Below are 26,131 nucleotides of genomic sequence, written 5' to 3'. Positions count from 1 at the left end.
ACAACGCTCCCACTTCCACAGTTTCCATTCACCCAAGTATACCAAGAGAACGCCCAAACTCACCACGCACTACAAAAAGGTTAGTTTGTGCAACCCCGAGTTTTGAGGCAAGGCGGACAATTCTGACTCCAACTGCAACTCTATTTCGTCTATGGTTTCTTTGGTTGTGAGTTTGGCCTTCAGTATTCGTTGAAAGCGACGTCGTTTTTCTGGATGACGTCACGCTAGATGCGGACGGGTGTGAAATGGGTTAAAGGATGAACCGGGAAGTTGTGTTGATTGCTGTAAACGAGCGTGTGAATGATTATTTACCCGTCCCTGTGTGGCTGCAGTAATTGTATTTCTGCGACCGCAGGGATGCAGACGAATCGCAGCTTCGGCGTCCGCGTGCGGGCAAATAAAATTTTTCATTGCTAATCGCATAAAAAATCTATCTTGTTTACATAAAGTAGGGACCATACGTTTGTGGCGTTATTGGCCCTTCGACCCTCACGCGGTGCGGTTTGAATTTTTCCGTGGCGGTAATCCTATCTGTCGGGTAGATCGTTTAAGCTCCAGAAGTTATTGGGTATCAATTTATAACTGCGGTGATTGCGGCAAATTGCGGAATGAAGTCAAAAAATTGCTTGATTAAAAATTTGCCGGTCGGGTCGCGCACGTTTAGCCTCTGGTGTTCGTCGCGCTGCCGCGACCTGAGCTGATTTATTCGTTCCTTTAGTAATACAAAATCGATTATCAGGTACACACAGCACTAACGACTGACGGAACTGATAGAACCATCGACAAAAGGCGCTTGTGTTGTATCGAAACGATTCCAGAAACGTGCTTCCGTGATTTACGGCCGGCGATGATGGAGCCAAGCGGCCAGTCCGGCAAGGCCGAGTAATGGCCCGCACGTTTTCCCTACGTGCCCACGTGACTCCATCTAGCCCTCACCAGGCTCCGGTTCTTGGGGGGCTCACGAGCCGTGGCCAAACAGCAATCTGCGCTAACTGCGTTAGTCGAGTTATAGTGCTCCGGTGTTGTACTCGCTTTGTCTATATAATTAACCTTATTTGTCGGTAATGATCTAAAATACGTCTTCTCCGGCTCGACGAGCCGCCGGACGGCAAATTTTTTGTCCGACCGTACCTGCCTGTACGGTTCATTAACAACCCTAATAAAGTTAGCCTTTTGTTCGGATTTCTCTCGAGTACCGAAGGGAGATTTATATGCCCGTACCGAGCTGCCACAGAAGTGCGCGGATGTCGCTGGCGCCACCTGGCGTTCGATAGCTAAAGGGGTCATTAGCTGCTACGAGTCCGTTTAATAGCTCCAATTTGTGTACCCATTTTAATAAATGCGTTAGAATTTTAATTCAATGTCTAGTTCAACGTGCACCGTCGAAGTGTGTTGGGAAATAATCATCAATCGCAAAACGGTTTCCATAAATAAAAAAGGGATCCGATTTGGAGAGCAAATATATGCCATATATTTGTTATTATAATACCAGACGCGCATATACAAAAATTCGGTAGATATGTGTGGAGGAACGCAGAAACACATATAATAAAACATTTCGAACATTACACCAGGGACATTTACCCATCATCAGGGTTCTATACTGACCCGGGGATGAAAAATGACTTTTCCTTTAAAAGATTACACCGATTGAACTCCACAGCACACTTGACCACAAACGCATCTACACGAAAATTTCGCGGAGAATTACAATTGCCTGTATCGAACGGGTTTCTTTAGAAACAATTTGTCGTAGTATTTCCGGTATAAAAGAATTGATTCCGTTTTAAGATTACTGAAATTCTGTAAAGCGAATTTTCTAGCTACATTGAATATTTATGTGAAACGCTGCATACGGTTGTTTTAGCCAAACTACTTTGACTTGTATGCTTCGTACGAGACTTTATAAATCTTATCTCATTTTGACAAACACGGCATAAAATGAATTAGGGGCTCTCATTCCGCAGGGTTGTTACACCGAACTTTGTACGTTATCTCGGACACACGTTCATTAACGGCGCGTGAAACTAGTAACGCGACAAAATAATTTTTTTTTAATAAGTATATATTAAACGAAGAGCGACACGCGGCGTTTGTGACGAAAGCATGCAGGCGCCATCTGTCCGATAGTAGACGTAACGTAAGCGGTAGAAGCTCGAGCGTTTATGCATTTTGTGTGCATACAACAAAGTTGTGTGTAAAGATTACATATTTCTGATTTATGTTTGGAATAATTATTTCGCGATAATTTACTACAGTTTCGTAATAATCGTACCAATTTAGCTTTCATGCAATGTCGTGACCTTTCGCTCCCGGGATAGCGATGAGATCTAAGAATGGATGTCAAACCGGTAAACACAAGTGGTTTTTAGGTGCTTTTAATGGATTTATTAGTTATTAAAATGCAAAACGCAAACACAAATGCAAAACGTAACAATTGATTAAAATATATTATTCCGCCACGATATGAACGATATGGTGACTAATCTAAATTTCAAATTTTAATAACGAAAAAATTGAACATTTTTGCCACTTTTATATATAAAGTTCCCGAGTTCGCATTTACTGAAAATGGAGGGTTCTTGTTATAATAAACTGCTAATAATTTTGGATGGCGTGTAGCAGTTTGCATTACTTCGTAACAGCGTGGCATACTTTATGACATCCTTCTGAACGAATAGGCCCTGGTATTTTTCTTGTTGTAGCACGGTTAACTAAATTTCGAAGTGACACGTTTATTTTTCTTTATCACTAATGAGTAGAAACCCATGTTGATGAATTTAAAAAGAATACGTAGAAGTGTATAGCGTGTCTGCGACCGACGTCATTAGTGCGATTCACCTTATCAATGGATATGCGTCTATGCATCTTAACAAACTGTGCAAGAAGAGAACAGATACGCTATCTCGCTCATAAATGCGATATAACGTGTCGGAGTTAACAAGCGTGTTGTTAGTATTAAAACTTGACTTTTATAAAAGTGAGTAGTAACTCGTGTGTTTATTGTATGTACGATGTAGCAAGTGTTAAAAGATGTTAGAGTTCATAATTTAGCCTGAAATGGTAATAATTGATGTTGTACTAACATTAAAACACAAATAACGCATTTAAAACTCGTCGGAAGAGGCAACTTGTTCAGTAATTTCATTAAACGCCAGCATATACTTTTAATGACGTCACTTCAGCTTTATGGCATGAGCGATGATGTAAACAGTTAATTTAAAAAGTGACACATTACATATTTTATATGTTAGGACGAGTTATTAAAATATTTTATAAAATATGTCTCTTCAGATGTCACAAAATTTCATTTCACCCCAAGAAACGACGCTCATGTTTATTCTGCACACTTGACTATAGAACATGGAAGAAAAAACAATAAAATAGCACAGCAGAATGAAAATGGCTCATATGTACAACATAAGGGCGACATGAAGCTTGAAGAATGCAGGTTTACGACATTTGTCTGGCTTTTCTGTCGTACTACGAATAATAGAAATGTTTCTCGTGAATTCAGAACCGATACAGAAGGTAAACTGAATTATTCGCATCAAACACATCACGAGTGAAACATACCGGTAATTTTTTTACGTTTTCGACAGTCGATAAAGGCGATATTGAATACCGCCGTCACGTTGATACATCCAAACCGGTTTAGCTCGTCCGAGCAACCGGTTTATTGACTTCAAACCGGTTGAATTAGTTTCCGCAGAGCCGGCCTCTATTCAAACGTCGAGTATCCTTTGGAATTTATGAAACTGATGAAATAAAATCAAACGAAATTTACGTGGGGGTGGAGAGTGAAACCGTAACTGCCGGAATTCGTATGCACCCTTGCGTTCGAAGGCGAAAAGGAACGACCTGAACCTGCGTTAATCTGATGCATTGTTGCTGCTATATCGGTTACATAGTTTCACGTCACGTGACACGATACTGCACACGTGGTTCCGTTCCGAAATGACCCAAATCCGTCGGTTAGACTTAATTCAAACAGGAGGTGTGACCGCTGAAGTCTGTTAAGGTAGTGGTCCGTAAAGTTGGAGAAAGGTTGCATTTGACGTCCGAGAGAGCGATTTCTTGAGGGTTCGTAACCCTCGTCTAGCGAACAACATCGGATTGTTTTTAAGTAGAGTACGCTTCATTAAAACTGCGCTCATTAAATTTAGTGCTTATATACCCCATTAAAATCCGGTATAAAAAACGCCAGACGGATCGCCGGCATGGTATGAAACACGAGGAGGAGGGAGGGGGCGATTGCTTCGTGCTCACGGCTCGGTGGCATGATTGCTGCAATATTGGTCGCTACCATATCGAGGAGTCTATCTGGCCGTAGCAAGGGTTAGCCGATACACCTTGCCATTAGCACAATGACCACTGGCCAAGTGACGGCGACGCCGCCAACGGCCTACTCTCAGACACGCAAACCCAACAATTAACCGCGATGTTCATTTTTCAAAGAGTTACACGCCACGGCGTAACTTCTTAAAAAGCGAAGGCGAAAGTCGGACGAAGAGAGTCGGGAAATCAGGCGAGAACAAATTAAACTAGTAGGAGGTAACAGTAGGAGAAAATCAGAAGACACATCGAGAGCGGAACGGAAAATAAATAAACGCAAGGTGTATGACATGGCGCAGTCGGACGGATTGTAGGATTATCGAGAAGTGGGAGCGGCGATTACTCGAACGTAAACGGAGTACATTTTTGTGTAGTTACAGATAATAAATTGGTCGTTTGGAGACTCTTCGGTGTACACGACATGGCGCAATCAGTAGGATTGTCATATTACGGAAAAGAGAAAGCACCGATGGTAGAGAGGGGTAGAGGATTAGAAGGACCTAATGCAAACTAAGTGATCACAAAGTAGAAATGGCGTGATTTGCAATATTAAGAGCGACAATACCGGTTACCGTTGTTGTAACGTGATTATAGTTATTGATGTTTGCAGGTATGCTATGTAATTTATAGAGGAATCCCGATATTATTGGGCATCATAGATACGGAACGCATAATAGAGAAAATAATGAAATTGCTCATTTGCGTTTATGCCACAACGCACCGCATAACCATTTAAATGTGTATTCTTTCTGGAGATGGAAGTGAAAACGTGAAACATTTATTTTAATACGACAAAACATTTTCCGTGGTTTGAGCATCGTAACGAATGGAGTATATCGTGTCAGTATCTGTGGATCGCGGCACTAAGCCATACAAAGAAAGCAACTTGTAAAGCTGGAGCATTACGAGAATGTCGTCTTTATGATTAATCCACGCCCTCCGCTACTCTTTCTCATCACCCTCCAGATCTGCAGGCTCATTCATTCAAGAGACAATGAATGCCATAACTAACGCTTAGCCTGAAATATATCCAATTAAATCCTCTAAATAAATTAATTAAATGTTTCGCAAGGTCCATAAAAATAGTTTACACTTTGCAAGTATTCATTCAATCTAGCCGCCCGTCGAGAATACGACTCGGGGTATTGTTTCCTTATTCGTGTTAGGTTTTATGTGGTTAAATTCAACCGCGCCGCCGAATAATGAATGGCGTTATGATATCGATTTCTGTCAAAAGTTTCACATGCTACGCCAAAATGCAAAGCTGTCTATTTTGATTGAAATTATTTAATTATGACACAACAAAGTGGAAAAGATTTGCGTGCGATGGATTAGTCACGAAAATGCGGGCGTATGTCGAACAACAGACAATAGCAAATTCGTGCACAGATTTTAAAAACCCCGACTTCGCCTAGCTTAATTAGTAATGTCCGCGTTAATCTCGTATAGTTAATTAAACGTTTTATCCGGTACGAGATGAGAAGCCGCCGATTTTTACTTTGTTCTTGGTTAGCGTCTAACGATTTCACTAGCGCAAAAAAAGAGTCAAGAGGAGCATGATTTTACTTAAATGATGGATCAGTTTTCCAAGTTTTGTTCGGATGTATTGATCAGAATCGTCAGCTACCCGAAATTTTTCCCGCCGGCTCTCGGGTCTTGGTGTTAAATGTTAATACAGGTAGCGTATGGCTATAAATCCGGCTATGACAGCGTACGTAGGAATTAACGGGGCAATTATTGCATTTCAGGAAACAACATAAATAATTCATGTGTGGCCCGGTCGTACAAAACGCTGGGATTTTGTCTAAATTCGTCCGATTGTCATTTTCCGGTCGTCCGGCATTACCGTAATATTATTGCTTGAGGGTCTCGAGCAGAGTAATTTGTAATTTTCACTATTCTGTCGGCGTAAAGTAGTGAAAAACACTCGATAAACGTCTTCGGCACTTTTTTTTATAGGAAATGCACAATTCATTTAAAGGTCTAGTTCGGCATTAAGCTGAATATTTTGTAAGTATGTAATGTTTGAGTGTCGTGACCACATACACATGGAAGGAAAACACGCATAGGGTCACGCAAACGGCGACACGGAGCGTAATCATAGATTAGCGACCAACCAACCCACTTCGCCTTGGCAGCGGTTTTGCCTTTGTACACGTCAAAATTCTAAACTGCCTAAATTTCCTGGAAAAATTATGGTGCACCAGGGCATTTGCATTTTTATTATTTTATCCAGCAGCACGACATTCGCAAACACATAAATGTACCAAGGAGTATTCCGAAAAGAATTATATCTCTGTGCCTTCAGCGAATTTCGACGTTCTTTGATAATGTCTCAATTCTACACCTCTAAATGCGTCTTTTTATCCACGTTTGTACGTTTTTACTTACAACTCCTTGGATCGAAACACGAACTAATAATTATCGTTTTTCCGTTGTCGTCGTCCAGATTGAATTGTCGTCAGTGAAAATGAGGAACACTTCGCTTTGACCGGTGACGAATAGAGAACACAGGGGGGGAGTCTGCATCACGTTTAATCATTTATTTTCCCCGCAGTTACACGTGAAAGTTTAAAAGTATAATTGCTTGCAGCATTATTGCAAAGGGCTGTAAATTTGTGGTGGTCGGGTCAGTTCTAATTGGATTCCTTGGTGAGTGTTTCTTACACGTTCGGTGTGCACTCGGTTGCGGCAGGACGAACCTTTTGTTTTTATTGTTGTATCTCGATAGCATGTCATTTGCGAAATGCATATGCACGGTGGCGAGGTAGCCAAGTTATGGCAAATAATCCTGCTCACCCGAGTAGGAATATTTCGGATTTCGCGTTTAAAATGAAATTTCCAAAGAACACAGAGAAATGCCAGGTATGAGCAGCAACGTGTATACGTTTTCAATATTAGGTAATTTTTGGCCGGCATTTTCTGGCTATTAAACTTGCAAAGCAATGTGCACATTTATTACGTTAACGATTGTTTTGAAGTTGTATGATGAACGATAAACCGGTCTACAATATTTATGTCCAGTTTTCCGCAAATGCGATTCATGATAGTTGGGGTCAGGTATGCGGAATATATAGTGTTGTTTTCGGCATCCCCTTAGTCCCTCGTCGAAAGATCGATCTTTGGAAGTTCCGCGAACGCGATCTCTTGTAATTACCGAATTCTATCGATTACATACACACAATCTCTCCATCGTTTCTTAAATTGTTCAGACCCTCATTATTTTTCATCAGAGGATCTGTCTTCCTACAATTTTTCCAATCTGCGTAATGCCTTAAATGAAGAATATTCTGATGGAACTGGGATATTTTCACTAAGCGCTCTCGTAACATAAATCAACATAATTTATCCCGCTTATTCCATCTGAAATATCGCCCGGATATCCAAATGTTACGTTTTTTACACTGTACTTCAATTATGTACGACTCCCGTTACGAATTTACCGTGAAAGCCACCCACTTATTATCCGATTCGAACTTACGTCCGATATAGTCGACAATCGATATTATAGCGGCCATAAAATTATTGTCGAAATCATATCGATACGCTGCATGAAACAAACATAAACCTCCTTATTATAGCCGAATACTTGAAATATCCTCCAAGATATTTTTAACGCTCTGAATAAAACTGAACGTACAAATATTACAAATTCATTACCCCATTCTCGCCACAGATCCGCGCAAAATGTTACAATGTTCACGGATCGACAAGTAATAACTGAATTTGTTTCAAAATGTTCCGCGCTACTTTCCGATCAAGTCATAAATTATTTCGAGCTCCGATCTGGCCAGATGACAGTCAAATATCTCCAAGAGTTGACCTCTCCTGACCGACCTATAACTTTGAATGCCTTGAATAATAGATGATTCCAATTTTATTACCAATCGGTCAATTATCAGATCGCTACAGACAGCGTCCCACGAAAATTCGCCGATAAAACTCCAACTTTCGATTCCCTGTAACGGCATTGCCGTTTCCCCTTAATTGCTTAGTAATTTATACCTTTTCTACCTTGACGCGGGTGCGCGACGCTACACGTAAATATAATATAAAACGTGAATACCAAAATACGCCGTTACGTCAATCTTAACTTACAAAAAAACTATGGTTATAGCCTCTCGATTGGAATAATAACCCTACATTTTAACCCCGTTCACATGAGGTAAGCATTTCTGTCGTCGTTAATTAATGAAGTTCAGTAAAACAGTTTACGTCAAAGTATCGCTGGCCCGTTATTCTTTCAGTTGGACCGTTTTTGTTTGATCGAGTACTGCAGATATACAAGTTATAAGAAATAGAATTTGGTGTAGAAATAGATTGGAATGAGCAGAGAGTGGTTGGCACCAAATAACACTCATGTAACAAAACTTTCATCGTGTCTTATATGTCTACGAATCTATCTATTGTCTTTGTGGCAATCGATATATTTTACCCCTAGCTTACACTGACCTTCCAATTTCAAATCGTGAGCGACTTCCAGCGAAATTGCTTTATACCCTTTCAACGTCGAACTTAACTAAATGCGAGAACAGAATCTTTGGCTTATGAAAAAATGTAGCATTGATAAATGGTTGAAATTAAGCACGCCGGTGACCATGGAATCGTCTTTTTTAATAGTGTTCCATGGGTGGCGATGAGCTAGGTTTTAATCGATCGCGCAATGATTTGTGGCGATGGACAACTTAATTATCACAGGTAAGTAGGTTATGTTGAAATTATGCAAAACAATGTCCCGTGAAGTTATGGCTATTATAGAAAATTAATACCGGCGGCGTTTGGAGCAGTTGTGGTTAATTGTTTAAAATATAACAACGGTGATGCGGTGGTAAAACAATGTGGAATTAGTTGTCTCCGAAAGCAATAAATTCCGGTGAAAAATCGATCATGGATGCCAGTCGAAGTGTCTTTGCTAATAAAATTGTGGAAATATATGGTCAATGTCAAATAAAACGGGAATTTTAGCAAGTGCAGCGAAGTGGGTCCTCATCGAGATCGATCACGAGTGTCGCCGTTGTTTAGGGTTGCGCAGGTTGATACGAGATTAAATAAAATTTGCGAATTTAAGTTGTGAAGTTCGCAAAAAAATGTTAAAAGATCTGCTAATAAGAAAAGTTTGCTAAGAAAAGTGGAAAACTTAAATAGTAAGTTTTAAAATGGCCCTTGAGTATTTATTCGGTTGGAAAACAATTCATTTTACTTTTAAATGCGCACCACATGTGAATATGATTTGTAAGTTAAGTTTCCAAGACAAGCCGGATTTCGACTTGAGTAGGCCGACAAAGCAAGTTCTGCGAATTTTTGCCATAATTTTTATATAAATATGCATGGTGCGATGCCACACGATGCTCAAGCCGGAGCATGGAGGACTGGGGCGGCTCGTCACGCCGTTTTTGCATCCGACGATATTATACCCCATATTACAAAGTATAATTTACCCATTAACTATTCCAGCCGTATGACCACCCATTCGACATCTCTCGAACTTATCGCCTGATTTATTTTATGTCTTCTTTCTCGTTAATAACACGTTCGGCTCAGCTTAACGCCTTTCCACACTTTCATACCAATCATTTCCACCAAACTTTTCTTAAACTGCTAATATCGCCTAAATTTTTCACGCCGAATCGATACTATTTCAAATATTTACACTCAAAACAAATTACTCTAATTTATAACAGACAACCCTCGACACGAAGGGCATACCAGATTCGATCCCCGAAAAACTAACCTTAAAAAAAAAACAACAATAATATTTGATCAGTCCCAGGACCGACTGTAGTCGTGAATTTACACGTCAAACACTTCGCTGTATTTGTTTAACTTTGTAATTAATTTGTGTGTCAATTACATCCGAAATTGACACAGTCGCTCGTTAAACACAAAATAATAGTCAATATGGACCCAGAAAGGAAATCCCAACTCCGCCCAACTCCTTGATCCATAATTACCCCATGAAAGCTCCACTGAACTAATTATAGTTCGATAAAACTTGTAAATTCGGCTGCCGTAAGACCAATACAGCACCTAACGCGCGATCGCCGCTCGTACCGCACAACTACCGCCGACGCGGACGTCGCAAAAACAATATTTACATTTTCCGTCCTCCTGTATTCTCGCCTTCATGTTTCTTTGTTGTAGTGGCCTATTCGCGGCAAATTTCTTCCAGTTAAGTTTTTGTCTACGCGCCGAGTAAAATGTTGTCGGCGTAAACGAGCCGTATTTGTCCGTGTAATGAAGTTAGTGTCACTTCCGGTTGAAGTTTAGGCGTTGCGTTTGGAAAAAACCTGTTATAATAAGCGTCAGCTTACGCAACTTATTAAAACGCGTTGCTTGCGCCACTGCTTTAATACAGGCACTCATTTGCAACAAAAATCGAAGTGAACACGAAAAGCTCGCATGACTAAGTAAAAACCTCTCTTAGAAAACGGTCTTTAACCACAACCCTGGGAAGATTGCGTTATTTACTGGCTTGTAGTTGAAAGTAATATGAAATCCGTGCAGCCTTGCAGTTTTTATCGCCGAAATGCTCGAAATTAGTGAGTCCATTATCACCTGAATCAAAAACAAGCTTTTGATTGTATCGCCGGTATTAAAAGGTTCCCGAAAAGCGCCATCTGTAATAAGTTAACTTGCAGTACTCGTGCCTTTCGCGTTTCTTTTATTTGCCTTACAAATTCGTTCTATTGTTAGAATTATTGATATTTTGAGCTCGACTCAATAAGGGTTCATTATAAAAGAACATAAATTAATTTATAATGCTGTTGAACTTATCGATCAACACTCGGAATAGCGTAGCACCTACGTCACTTCCTTGCATTTTTCTTGGCTGCACAATGCGCCAGAACCTCGAAACTAGAACATTTTTTAGGGTTTACTCCACTTTAAAGCCCTCAGGGATACCCTAAACTATGAACGATAGCGACTTTGTTAAATGAGAAACAGTCCCACGTTTAAAGTCTTGTTATAGATATAAAGAAATTCATAAAAATACCCGCCTTCTCACTCGTTTCCGTTCTCTATTTTTTAAATCTCCGATAAGTTCCCTATTATAGCTGCCGTTATCCCCACTGATGTGACTAACGACAATCGAATATGGAAACAGATTTTTTACCCTTATTCACGTCCTAACCATGCCAAAAATCGCGACGGAAAGGATTAAGTTGCGGCATTTTACCACATTATGGCAATTATTTACCCGGAAGGACCTGGATGCTTGCGGTTAAAGAAATATTACCGGTTTTAGGATGCCTTATAAAACGTGATACTCGAAACTGTTAAACCTTATGTTATTAGTATCAATCAGACGCAGTTACCCTAAGTTATGACTCTTCGATCCCTCACTCCCAGCAAACACAATATAACACCTATAACACGCTTTATTGCAACCTCGGCTTGCGTACAGTAAACAAATATGTTGTCACGCAGAACACAAGACGCAAAAATTTTCCACGAGCCGAGTGACGCTTAACGGGCGCCAGCGAGTTATCAGATAAACGTACCATATATTTAACGATCCAGGTGAACGTGATAAATAAAAATTTATTAACTACGATGACTACAAGACTTGGCTAAGAAATTCAAAACACCGTGTATGAGTGCGTGTGTGTGTGAGAGAGAGAGAGAGAGATAATATTTATTTTAGGCGATTTTGTTATGACAAACAAATTGGGTTGTCACCTATTTTCTGAAAATGCCGGGAAACGGCTACCAGTCATGAAGCACGCATTACTCCACACAGAGTTCGCAAAGTGAAAGTAGTTAGCTTAGTTTTATATCTACTAGAAGTTTTATGGCCACTAAAGTCCGTCATCGCAGCGGATAAATGGCATAATTAAAAAAGCAGACATTATTGTTAGAAAAATAGGGGTGAGAGTGTTGAGGCGGTCTAATTGCGAGTGAGAAATGTCAGTAGGACAAAGACCAGTTGAGTGCGGTTTTCGCCCCAATTTTTTAGTCGATTGAAAAATATTTGTCGGGCTCGAGCGTTTAGAAAAAAGTGCTCTTGGCGACGAGTTGATATTTTTTTAAAATGAAATTATAAAGTTCAATTTTGCGGTAATGCAAGATATTTGTGAGCCGTGACTGGCAATAACCACGTTTGTTTGTTGATGGAACTGTCAATTTGGTCGTGGATTTTGTTTTGGCAAGCTTGGATAAAAATTGTGCTAAATCGTGACTGCTTTTATTGGAATATCAAATAAAAATCTAACAATTTGGCGAAAGGTCGTGAACAACGGTGAACCGATTTAATACCGAAGATATTAATATACAATGAGATGTCACGCTAACTGCAGTCGAATTGATAAGCGAAACTCTGATCGTCGTAAGACTGATAGACTTTAATTCTCCGTGAAATTTACGCTTAATTAAAATTCTAAATTATGCTTTTCGGCAGGAAAATGTAGAAAATTCCGAAGATGAAGGCAGGAGCAGGGAATTAAGTATCAATTAATGCGATCAACATGCTTCCGTTAAATGTAAAAATTTAACAAGAATAAGGTTTTGTGTAAAATATAGTCGGTAAAAGAGATTTTTCTTTTTATTGAGAAATTTCTCAGATCTGCGAAACTGAGACTGTCTAATTAAAATTTGTTTAGAAAGCCGTGCCGTGGCGAGGTGTCCTTTTTTATTCGACTAATTTTTCGCGAGTAAAATTAAAGAGCCCCGGAGATAAGGAAGTTACAAGTTCGAGGCAGACTCGCTCCGAGAGGAAAATCAAAAAGCAAAATAGGTGAAAGCTGTAAATACGAAAATATTGACGGTTTGCTATGATAAAATTGCACCCCTTCTATTTTTATGTCTTTTGGCAAAACAACAAGAAATTCGCATAATATTTTCTGGCTTATTTTCGGCCAATCTTTTCGATCCTCCGGCAGAAGCCAGCTTTATTCTTTTATATTTCATCATTGAAACGGCTATCGGGTACGAGGTTAATGGAACTTCCATCATTCCAATAAAATGTTTTTGATGGGCCGCTCGACAATTCTATTAAACGGTTACTGTAATACTATTTCACAAGGTCTTCAACAGTTTAATTGCCTGCAGCAAAAAGTTATTAATTACGTGTCTAAAGTTCAATATGTGGATCGCAGCCCGCCGCCAGCGATCGCCGATTTTTATCCCTTCCAGACGTAATTTTCAGATAGTTAACCAAGAATCAACTTATTTAACGAACTTTCAAACAATATGTAAGATACAGCGGATAACTTCCTTAAATCCTTTACCCCTACCAACAAACTTTCATTATTTCACGTTATTTATTAGACTTGCGGGGGTGGATTTCCGACCGACGTCGGAGGCGCAAACCGGGACCTCCCCGAATCTCAGTTTTTTAATTACATACACCACTTCCACGTTCACCCCATCAAACTACAACCTTATTTGCTTCGATCGGCGGAAACACCCAAACTAGGCCTAATGGGGAAAGTAACCAAGGTTTTTACCAACAACTTGGAAAATTGGACGAGCGTGTTGCGCACAACATGAAGGGCTACGACGGCCGCCGAAAAATCAACATCGAACGATAATTACCCAACACTACAAAAATACCAAAGAAGCCGAAACTATTCCATTGAAAGCAACATGCGATAAAAAAAACATACAAAAAATCCAAATCTTAATCGTTAAATAGGTTGACGCAACTCATGCTAAAATACTGACGCATAAACATCGCATATTAAGCGTTTAGTTATCAGACGGTTGGTAAATTTGGCGCTGTTTAAAAGAGTTGGAATGCTGAGGAGGAAAATGGGGAATTTACACCGCTCAGAAGGGTTAAAATGGCGATTGGCGAAAAAATAGAGACGTGGAATTGGCGCAGTTCAAAGTAATCTCACAATCTGGAAGGATACGACGTCCATCGAAAAAATCAAACAGTGAGGATTTAATTATCAAACGTTGGGGAACTTTTTCTAATTCTTAAAAGGGCTGGAACAATCAGTGAGAAAAATATGCAGACGTGCGAAAGACGGCGCACAAAGAAACTTAATTTTAAGTTAACAGTCTTAACACGAAATCTAAGCCGATGCAGATGCTTCCATGCTGGAGTGGAGATAAGGGAAATGGAACGTCTTCTCAACTCTCATAATAATAAAATACAGTAAAAATACATCTTCGGATTATTGCTGGGCTTATCGCGAGTTGTTTGAGAATAGATTATTATTTGAAAACGTCGAAAATTATAGTAGATTTAATATTTATGGTGGGGTATGGTATAGCGTTAAGACCTTACGGGATCTAAATGTTCCGGCGAGGCTTTCAAACTTGAATGGGCTTCTCTGTAAATTACGTTTTTAGTTGATATAAAAGCTTATATTATTAATTTGTAAAGGTTTATGCAAATTATTCTCGAAGGCCGTAGGTGAAAGATAAAAGCAAGGTTAAGTAATTATGCATGTATTAGTTATTCGCTTGGTCGCTAATCGATTCCATGGTGCACATGTAATTAAAAATTACGTGTTTGCGGATTTTTTTTCTAGTTGATTGTCGTGTGAGAAAGTAGTAGAATCGATTTTTGTTTTATGGCTAGATGTTTACGAACTTGTTTTTCATGTCGCTTGTAAAGGGAGTTTTTACTTTGGTGTAAAATCAGGATTATAATATAATCCTTGCTTTTATATTTATCGTACGATTTCGGTGGAAGTGGTACCGTATAAAAGAACGTATAAGTCATAAAATTTAGAACGCCATCAGTTTTATTAATTGTGAGTTTGTTTCGGGGGAATAACATGAATAATTCGCGAGCATCGTCGGAACATGCTGAAGAAGCAAGACGAAATGTATTTCGCACAGCACGCATTGCAAAGTTACGAAATAGGGAGGAGCAGTACTTAGAGGACTGTTCGTACGTGGATTTTATATTAATGACGGCTTGCATTTTATTTTAAACTGTCGGCAATTCGCATGTAATATTAAACTATAAATCTCTACATACGAAATATTAAACTGGCATTTCGGCGAGTAAATGTCGTGTGTTGCTCAATCTTTAGTTTGCATTGCCATTAACAGGATTTAAAAAGCTGCGGAAATAATGCCGGATTGACATCTGTTAGGCGCACCGCGACGAATTGAAGAAATGTTATTAGTATGACTTTTGAAAAGTAATGGAAGTCGTGGAAGTTCCAAGTTCAATGGATGTCACGTTTTGCAAGGGTTGCTTGATATCCAGACGCGGTTTGACAGAATGCTTAACGATTACACGAATCCGTTGTAGGGGAAGCGGAATTTGCATGTGCTCAACTAAACTGACGCTTCGTGTCTTAAAATATAGGGAATAAGGTCAAGTTTCGTTTTTGTCAAGTGACAGACCATGTTAAGTTCCCACATTTACATTCGCCAGATAACGCGCAAGGACTTGTATCATAGCGTTGATCTACCATCTCCGCACACTTTTTATAATCTACGCAACTCAGATACGTAGGCATAACCTTCGTTGCTTAACTAAAACACTTTACGATGTATCAGCTAGTAAATAAAAGACACTGTGTTTCAATGACTTTAATTCTTACCAACTGAGCTTAAGCTAACAACCTACTTAGCTGACAAGGTAAACAATCACGGTATGATTTAGACTAAAATGCGCTCTTAGGAGAAACGTAAGAAAACTGGTGCCCGAGTTAAAAATAAAGAGCGGACGGAATTTTTGCACACCGCAGTCTGCCACGTGAATGACTTCAACATTTGATTCTTGGACCACAATCAAATTTTAGTAGATGTTTGTGTGCAGGTTAGCAATTCCATTTTTATGGAAAGGCCTCACTGTTGTACACTACTTTTAGTGCATTATTATTGTTAATATTATTGTTAATATTATCATCATCATCGTCAATATCGTCTCGGTGAATCAAGCAAAAATTTTGTACGGGAGCGCGCTGGTCGATGACGGAAGGTCGGAATCGACATTTGGTGTAGGTCCATCTCCTCGTCACCGGTTCCGCGTAAATAATTTATAAAAATCGATAGTTATTTTAATCTAGGACAGCAATAGTCCCAGCTAAGCGAGTTTATTTTATGGCAGCTCCGAGAAAATGCCTCTGAGGTAGCACAAGTACAATCATGTATCACCTTGCATGTTTTGTTGAGACAGGTCAGAAGACAAAAGTCGCATAGCCCATGAATCCCGTGGGACAACTTGTCTTTAAAATATTTCCAAAAGTATAAATAAGTTGACCCTCATCTTTTGTCGCCTGTTTTCTTCAATTTTGATCTGGAACTTGAACACACGAATCGCGGTATCCAGACACTGCACTAAGTAATATTTTAGCATCTGGATACATTTTAGCAACAGTATATTGCAGTTTTGTAAGTTAAAATTCATTTTATGTTGCACTTGTGTATGATAACCGCTCCAGCACCGACTACTGTATTTATACGTGAGAAGGAACCCATTAAATAATGATGCACTTCCGACTTCACTAACTTACAACAAACTTATACGTATAATACACCCTTAGAACTTTATCCGGAATACATAATACACTCGACATTATCCACGGTGTATTTTCTACTTCTAGATTTTCAACTTTAGAAAAACGTTGACCCTAACCTGCAGTTGACGTAAATGCAAGCTTGAAAATAAGTTATAGCGACGGATACTTCTTAGGAAATAATTACAAGTTTCTTTGGTGAAAACTTCCAACTATTTGGCTTCGGTAATTACTAAAGAGGAAAAAGGGAGAAAGTTCATTCAATTGTGGACATCTTCCGAGACGAGGAAGCTCTACTTTTTCATACCAACTGTCAAATAAGATTTTGCCTTAATCAGAAGCCATGTATGTATTTACGCCGATTTACGCTCAGCACGTGCCATTGTTATTTTTTACGATGGGAGCTTACAGGTTTATTTATATAAAAACATCTTTCAACATCCCGAAAATATTTTTATGAAAGGTATTTAATCTGAAAGACGAACGTATTCGTCTCTAAACACACATAAATAAAAGTGAGGAGTAGATTTTCAAATTGGGATTTTTCTGAGATGAAAGGAAAATTAGACAATTCCGAGTTAAGAGAAAACTGGAGCTGGTTTCAGTAATTTTGTAGGGAACGCTTTCTGTTAACAACCATATTGTACCAATAGTCTATTTAGGAAAGTTATTTGAGAATAAATGATGTTATAATTATAATTGCGAATAAGCAAATATTTGAATTAAATTGTATTGTCAGTAACATTCACGTTGTTTAGTATCAAAGTAGTTTCACAAACAGGGTCTGCCAGTCGAGCTACGTCAGGGAAATTACTTCGGAAAATGCTGCTTAAGTCGATAAATTTAGAAGAGAAAATGTAAAAATTTTTGAAAAATCAATTCTCGGAAATTCTGAAAAGTATCTTTGGATTTTGAAATTCTTAGAACTTTTACTGTTGACTAACAGCAAAATCATGTTGACTAACAACAATGATGATGATAACAGTAATAACAATAGCGTAAATAATGCAAAGAAATAGTAGAGGACCGCAGTTTCATTGTCAACGTGACATAAAACTTTTATTTTTTGAACAAACTTTATCTGGTAACTTTGAAGAGATTTTTTTGATGTGATTTGGCGTTTGCATGGTTTGTGGAAGGCAGTGGGGCGCATATTATTATAGTCATAAGGATTTTCTGTAGTCCTGATTCGTTTAAAACAAGGTAGTGGAATTTTGCCGGGAATTGAAGCATGTATCAAAGACTAAATACAACGGTCTTTGTGGAGAGGGTGGCCGTGACTTATACTTTGAATATTTGAATAAAAGAAATATGTTCGCCGCTTGATAACTTAGTTGAGAAACTGTTTTCGAGACGATTCGGAAATTTTATTCAAGCATCTCTAACTTTTTATACAGAAATGTGAGTAGAGTGCACCGGCCGTAATCTCAATTCCTACTGCGGGTGCCGTATCAGATTTCTTGACTTGATAAAGCTCATATTGTATTCAATTTCTAGCGAAATAAAAACAAATAGCCCGGAAGTTGACTACACCGTCCCGGCGTGCCATCTCCACGTGTATTTATATACAAAAACCGTTTTGCCTGTCAATTATGTTGGTAGATGCGACGAGAAAATAGAATTTACTTTCGAGGATGGCGAAGCTGAGCCGCCTCTTGAACAAACGATTTATAGATTTTTTGTTTACTTGTCGTAATAGGGCCAGTTAGCGAGGTGTGCACGTGGTGTCGTCAGCGTGACGTCGGATTATAATAGTCGTGAATGATTTAGGACTGGGCATCGATCTGGGCCGGGGCATGGGCGCCCATCAAAGTTGCATGGTCGGGTCAGGCCGGTCGTGGTGCCCGGGTGGACCAAGACGCCGGTGCCAAACGGAGTGATGTATGCGTCCGCCGCCGAGCGGCGGCGGTCATTGATGAACGGCCAAGACAGATGGCCGCCTAATTGTGATGGATCGCTCACCTGGACGCGCGGTGGCCGCCGGCGTCGAGGAAGTGCCGTCCGTCGGCTGGGGCAGAGGCAGGTCGCAGCACTCGCGCTCGGGGAACTCGCTGCAGAGCACCAGGTCCGCCGCGGCCAGCAGCCAGAGGATCGCCCCAGTACCGCACATACCACTGCAGTCGGCTCACATCCCGAGCGCCCCGAGCCCGACGCGAGCGTGTGACGAGCGTTGCGAGCGCAGCGAGCACAGACACTACCGGCCACCCAAGAGTTCGAGGAAACAGTGAGCATGCAGCGGGAACATTGAACAGTGCGCCTTGCGCCACGACGCCACGAGGTCGGTCCGGCGCACCCGCCCCGCGTCCACTACCCCTTACAACTCCAACTTACTACATCCATCTTGCATTCAAATCGGCACTGACGTGGAGGGATTACCGACCCATTGACGGATCACGGACAATCACCATAGATCATAGATCCAGACTAATCGACCAGCGATCGTCAATTTTGATTCGCTCGACTGTATCAACGCGACTCGTCAAACTTGCCGAGCACGTGTTTAACGACGTCGTGCACCGATTTGCGATTTCCGTCTTTAATCTCGCCTTCACGGCCATGCGACATCCGCCCTTTATTTCGGTTAAATGCCCTTCATCCTGAGCGGTCCTCATACCTACTTTCAAAATTGCATCTTCCAATAATCCAATTTCGACATCGACGGCTTCCCGATTACTAACTAACGAAATTTTTATCTAAACTACGGCGTTATCGACGCGGTATGCTAAACACCGCGCCATATAACGAACCTCCACACTCGCGCCAAAAATTTATTCATAACATTTAAAATTTTTACGCGCCTAAGATTGCCACCACGCTTCCACGGGGGGCGGAGCTTACCGCCGATCTTTTACGGAGTGGGGCTATTGTAATCTAATCCGCAGACAAAAAACTTGACCATCGCGCACACCACATGACTGCCAATCTTCACCTCGCCAACCTTCAAATGACGCAGGTTAATTAACAAGGGCTTGCAAAAATACCACCCCTAGCTTCACTTAACATTTACCTTTTTTTGTACAACTGACGAACGTCATTTTAAATTTTATATTTTAAGCATAATGTAATCCTTTTACACTGCCGGCATTCGACAGTGCTTCGCATAGCTTACGTGGTGAAGAGTTCGAACGGTTATCCTGGTCACGGCACCAAACCACTTGGTGGCGCACGTAATAGCCCGAATTCACCATTAATTTAAGTTATTATCATTATTATTGTTATGTATACACATTTCGTGTTTCGTGGAAATAAGAACGATCCTTTCTCGGGTCCGGGACGAAACTTGTACGTTTGTTGTCGCAAACACGGTACCCAAACTGTTGGTGGCGTACGTAATAACCTGAACAAAAAAAATCTTCTCATTTCGGGCCAACGATTTAAGTTTGCTTTAATGAATGGATCAGTCACGGGACCAAACAGCAATTGGTGGCGCATGTAATAGCCCGAATCACAGTTAACTTCATTTATTTATAATTTAAATAAAACAGTCTAAAATGTTCTCTTCACAACGACAAGTAATACAATTTTATGTAATCGGCTTTTTGATTTTTTTGTTTTGACGCTTTTTCGTCACGTTATAGGCGGTTTCATTTCGTGAAATGCGATCGTGGGATCACTTTTGTTCATTGACGTAAGCCAGATTTTATCTGAAAGGATGAATTGACTAATTCGTGGGGTGATTAATGCGTTAGAGAGTGGAATTGTAAATGAGAAGGGAATTTCGTCGAATGAGACAATAATAATGTTTATCGGTTTGATGATTGGGAATATTGGTGGTGAGTTTGGGGTGGTTGGGACGAAGGTTTAGCGACTGCGTGATGGGAAGACGTCGTATTCTGAGCTTGTCCGGCTTGTGCCAGGCGGTAAATCGGATTATCTAGTATCGATACAGTTTAGGGGTCAGGAGGGTTAATCTGTATGAAAAAGCTTTTAGCTGCCTACTTTCCCGACTTAATTTGCGCTTTGTATGAAATGTGCGTTTTTTTGGCAGGAACTTGCCGGAACAATTAAGCAATGCAGAGTGAATAGCTAATGAAGTCGCGTCTAGAAGCACCTTCCGGTTCTGCAGCATTGAATGCACCTGATTTTATGCAGACGGAAGTGCAAATTAGAGTCTGGACGGAAGAAGCGGAACGTTCTGGAGCCACGCTGGAAGATGGTGTGTATTGTAAGTGAACACTTGACACTATTAAGCAAACAACAGCCTGTTGCGTATTGCTGTGCAAACATGCATAGATTACATGGTGTGATCCGGGTGGCCTCTAACGAAACCACCCTTCTGTTTCTTTGCTGTCTTGCCAGAAAATTTAAATACATAATTCGGCCGGTGGAGGAGGTCCAGGGCAAGCAGTCTTCGATGGTTAATGGATTTAATCAACGGCAGTGACCGGGCCGGCGATGTTTCTGTCGAACAGATTGTCGCTCAGATTTACTCGTTCGGCGACCACCGACCGGTCATTTGTTTTGTTCTGTGTTATCAACTCCTCTTCGGGTCGACGGGTGCGCGTTGGTTGCGTCCAGAAGACCGAAAGTCTGATCTGGCCGTCGGCGAGGTGCGGGCTTGTTGTGTTCTATTACCTTTACCTCTCCACCAAGATTTATCGATTGTGGCTCTTTTGTTCGGGACTTGTAGTTGAACCAATCACGGATCCTAAGATATAACAGGTTTAGCCTTAACTACAGCCAGTCCGAAAGTATCCCCCAATAAAGCACTAAATACGAACGAAGCCCTTTCTCTAGTCACGGATTATTGCCGCCGTTTAGACCCTGTCACTGATACGGTCGCCACCTTTTCGGCTTTACCTCAAAAACAATTCCTCCTATAAGCCCAGGACTGAATTACGGCCGGGACAATCGACGGCCCGCCGTTTTGCTTTGTTACAACATGGAGATATTCAAATGCTCGTAAAACCGACTTCGGTGCGTTATCCGCCCGTAATCCGGCGTCCACGCAAGAACTGCGGATTGATTTAGCAGCAAACGTTTCTTTTTCGACCAGCACTCTCTTAAATCGCGATCGTACGGAGTCTCCAAAAACGTAAAGCAATCATCTGTTAAAGAGGGAACCCCTAAAAAGTAAATATTTTGTAACGGAGACGCTTTGATGTCTTTGGAAGCATGCGTCCACAAACACAACTACTAGCCGAGACGTGGGCGACTTCAAATTCTAAGGAGACACATGACTTAGTAATTACACTCAGACTTAGCCAACCGACTAAATTTGCAAATGCATCCCGGTTATGCAGTTATTAACATATTGCTAGTTTTGCAATTAACCGTCCCCACAGGATTGAGGCGAGCACTCGATATTTTGCTTTGTGTCACATCAAAGATTTTTTTTCTCTCAGAGTCACTAAATCGCACGTTTTGGAGCAACTTTTAAGTAAACATTCAGCAAAACGGAACAGATCTTGTGTTTTTTGACCTGAAACATTCTCATAAATAAATTCAAAATAAAAGAAATCCCCCACGTTCACATCTTTGAAAATGTTGAATGTTTTTGAAAGATTCATATCGTGTCAGCTCAAGTCAGACTGACCGACTGATTAACTGACCGTCAGACAAATTGACTTACCTACTCACTGACAGAATGACTGCCTGACTAATAAAGTGACTGACAGGTCAGGTCAGGTCGGGTCCGGTCAGGTCGGGTCCGGTCAGGTCAGGTCAGGTCAGGTCAGGTCAGGTCAGGTCAGGTAAGGTCTATGCAGATGTTTATTCATAAATATGTGAGTATTAGCCATTATTGGCAGTACATCTGTGATAACCTTGTGGCGACTTTTAAATTTGGGCCTGCCATTTTACATTTTCCCGGATATACTAATCATGTAAAATCTTCAGAGGATCTATTGGTTTTGCTTTCTGTAATTATTGGCAGCAAGGCTTTTTCATCACGAACTAATGAAGGATACTAGAAATAAGATGGCATTTGTTTGTTGTTGTCGTTATGTAGAGTGCACGAATCAGACAGAAAATCGTGGCCAGTTATCTGTTGCTATAATTATAGCCTGTGTTCTCATGTCAACTTTTATTGCTATTGATTATATTATTATGAGGCAATATAAAGGAATTATTATTATGGTCGGGTTGTAGTAGTTATTGCGCATGCTCAATTCGAAAAGTACGTGCACACGTCTAGCACTTCATGCATCTTCAAAAACGTTTGTCAGTGAGCAGCAGTAACAGTAATTGTAAACATATATTATGCAAATGTCTCCTTTGCTAGCTGTTCCAGACGAAGTCGTTTTTCTTGCCTCCACCTCCTAGCGTTCGTCCACGTCACGTCCACGTCCAGGGCTATCAAAGTTTTTTAAATGAAATTTTTAACGTCACTACCAAACTCCAAAAGAACATCGACCTCGATTGTACAAGCAAAGATTTCAACTTCGTTTCTCATTCTTATCGCAGCCTGTAATGTGGGTCGAGATGTTTTTGATTTGATATTTATTCGCAATTATTTCAGAATGAAGTAAAACACAAAAACAAATCGCGATAAAATTAACAAATACACGACACAGGATTATTTATCGCCGGGGTAATTATTCATGTCGCTGTATTTACTGATAAAATTTTTTCGCGAGAACTCGGACTCACCCTATAGGATTGGCATGAATGACAAAGTGCAAAAGCGGGAAGCATGTAGCGAATAACATAAACGAGGCAGTTGCTATGAATTAAAATGAGCATGATTGAAGACAAACAAACTGTGCAAAGTAACGTCATCAAAATTGTACATGAGCAGGCATGATTTATTGATGCGATAATCCTCCAGGAGAACTTATCGCCGTAACGCTAAACTGTTGCTGGAACGCACCACCAGCAAAAATCCAGCGATCGGCGGACAAAAATATGCGAAAAAAGCTAATAACTGCCTAACGCAGCGACTTGTTTGTTTGACGAAATGTGACGAGAAAAATCGAACGTAATAATGGCGACAAAGTTATTAGATCAGTGGCAGTGGACATTTAAAATTTAACGCGGCCTGGTTAAGTCATTGATTATGTCTGGCTCCGCGTTCAACGTAGGCTGACTAATTAGTTCTCGCTGATCGATTAATATGAATGAACGTTAACGACAAATGGCCACGACGTGTATGGTTGTTTTTTTTTTTCGTAGAGTTAATTGCGAGTATTTTAATTATGCGAGGAGAGAATGAAAAATTTGGAGGGCGCTTGCGCATGACCGGAGACTATCTAGAGTAATGAAGCGTAAGCTAGAGCAGTTGCATCGGTTCTTCATCGAAATATTAAAAAGTCGAAATAATCGGATTCGTTAATGGCGCAGTCGATAGGATGCATCTCGTGCGGCAAGCAGTGAGCGTCGTTCGTGTGTTTTTTTTGTAAGTTGTACAATACCTGGACCAACAATAATGCAGATTGAGTTTGCTCCAAGAGGAAGTTGACGGGTTTCCCCTAGCGAGTGAAGTTTAATTGAAAGCGGGGTATGAATGGTGGCAAAAGTGTAATGAATGTAAGACGTCGGTCCGGAAGCAAATTGTACAAGTATTTGAGCGGTAATTTGGGACATTTAGGTTTTATGCGTTTGTAGTTTCATGTATAAATTTACATTTACTTAGTACGTATCAAATTCGAGGTGGTTAAAATTTAAACAAGGTCCCAGTAGCGCGCATAAGGTCGGAAATAGAAGAATTCATATATAAATAAATATCTCGACCCTGTTTGTCCTTAGCCCTAACTCTGGCAAAGTGGAGCATATCTTTTAGCACTTGCCCTGTTGTCTTTCGACTATAATGCATGCCTGGGCTTGACAGCTGAATTATTCTGCCGGTATTTATAAAGCAACTAAGCCGCCTCGAAAAGTCCATGCTCTTTTTTGCTACAACTTTATACGTTTTTCTCAGGGCGCGTGCAAAGTATTTACTGTTGTTTGCCTCTCTTTGTAATATTTCTCCTTTACACTTTCTTCGCCCTATTTGGCAAACGATTCGCCAACAATTCGCTTACTAATGCAGCAGATGATCTAAATACGCAACATCAAACAAGAAATTCGCTTGATTTTGCCTTTCTGCCGACCTCCGCAAAACAGCCCCTTTATTCAATTATTCATCATACGTGTGAAGTATTAAATAATAACTTCGCATCAGCCCTTTACGTGGACAAGTGCTTAAACATCGCAGATTAAAATTTAACACGCTAGAGCATGTTACAAAACCAGATAAAACGAAATATTTAAATAAAACCAACAAAATTCCATAGTCTTTCAGCGTAACTCGGAAAACCGGAAACACTGCAAAGCTTTGATGATGTAATCTGATAAAAATGTTCCGCTAAAATCTTATTTCAATGACGTGAAGTAAATAAAACGTACCGGTATTTTTTATGCCCTTTGGGACAAATTCAACTTTTTAAATTTTAAACAGCCCACTTCTTATTTTGACTGTTTTGTTTCCTTGGAATAATGCCGAATGTTGCCTTTAATGTTAACGACCAGCCTACTAAATAAATATCAAACTTCTCCCGCTGCAGTACACATACTTTGCTATTTAATCAAATATATGCGCACTTTGCGTCATCGCATTTTACATGCCGAGAGCTCTCTAGGTGTCAAAGAAACTTCTCGCTGGAGACAACTAACGGCGCCTTTAAGTTAAATAAAAAAACCTTCGCGATAAATCACATAAAAATAATGTTCTTTACAGAACCAACGAATGCCTTATATACGAGCCCAAAAACGTGCAGCACGCACAAAGGCGGGAATCGTCAAACACACGCCGCAATCTATAGACGAACAAATTAAACTGCAAGGAAGAGACTCCAGCCTGTATTATTACGTCGTTAATCCCCATTTCCAGACATCTTATACTTCTGACTATAAGTCACCACTATTTTAACAACTTCCCAACTCGTATTTTTTCCGACAACAAATTAAGCCTCACAACACTTCGAATAAAGGAAAACAAACTGTTGTCGATTGTTATCCACTGCCATAAATTATAAATCAATATAAGCACTCAAAATTATTACGTGATTACGTATATATAACTTTAATGTCTTCAACCTTCAACTTGTTTGTGTCAAAACTCTTTGTGCTTTGTTATACATTACGCATCGTTCCATGTTCTATCCGCTGTGTTCGCCCATATTCCACATTCCCCCTAAACATTTTACACAATTATCGTTTAATATTTCAAAATAAACTAAACTAAAATTCAAATCCGCACAGAGCGTATAATTGGTTGCCTATGGTACGTCACGTCGCAGTACCGCACTCCCGTCACGCTAACGAAATCTAAATTTTGCACGCGCAAATCACGCTAAATAGCGCATATTTTATTTCAGGTTAAGTTTTAACCCTTGCAGTTTCGAGGTAAGCGCATTTTGTTCATATTTGAGGCGCTCGCAACCCGCGTG

The 26,131-nt window shown here is 40.2% G+C and overlaps 1 protein-coding gene across 3 annotated transcripts in view; it reads right to left on the bottom strand.

The window, feature by feature from the left end:
• LOC135141921 (uncharacterized) overlaps nt 1-26,131 on the bottom strand; it is a 118,488-nt gene that overhangs the window by 59,873 nt on the left and 32,484 nt on the right. For 2 of the 3 annotated variants that reach the window (XM_064073515.1, XM_064073518.1), the window contains exon 1: nt 18,726-18,959. The exons of the other annotated variant lie outside the window; for it this stretch is intronic. In XM_064073515.1, coding sequence (XP_063929585.1) covers nt 18,726-18,873 — 148 coding nt within the window. In that variant the 5' untranslated portion in view covers nt 18,874-18,959. Of the gene's footprint in view, nt 1-18,725; nt 18,960-26,131 lie in introns of those variants that run through there. 3 annotated transcript variants of the gene reach the window in all.

This window comes from Zophobas morio, unplaced genomic scaffold (genome assembly GCF_036711695.1).
Source record: "Zophobas morio isolate AGI-343-1 ecotype UQ-CSIRO unplaced genomic scaffold, CSIRO_AGI_Zmor_V1 ptg000044l, whole genome shotgun sequence".
NCBI classification, from domain to species: domain Eukaryota; kingdom Metazoa; phylum Arthropoda; class Insecta; order Coleoptera; family Tenebrionidae; genus Zophobas; species Zophobas morio.
Note: the sequence above shows the minus strand (reverse complement) of the source record. Positions and strands in the feature narration are given on the sequence as shown.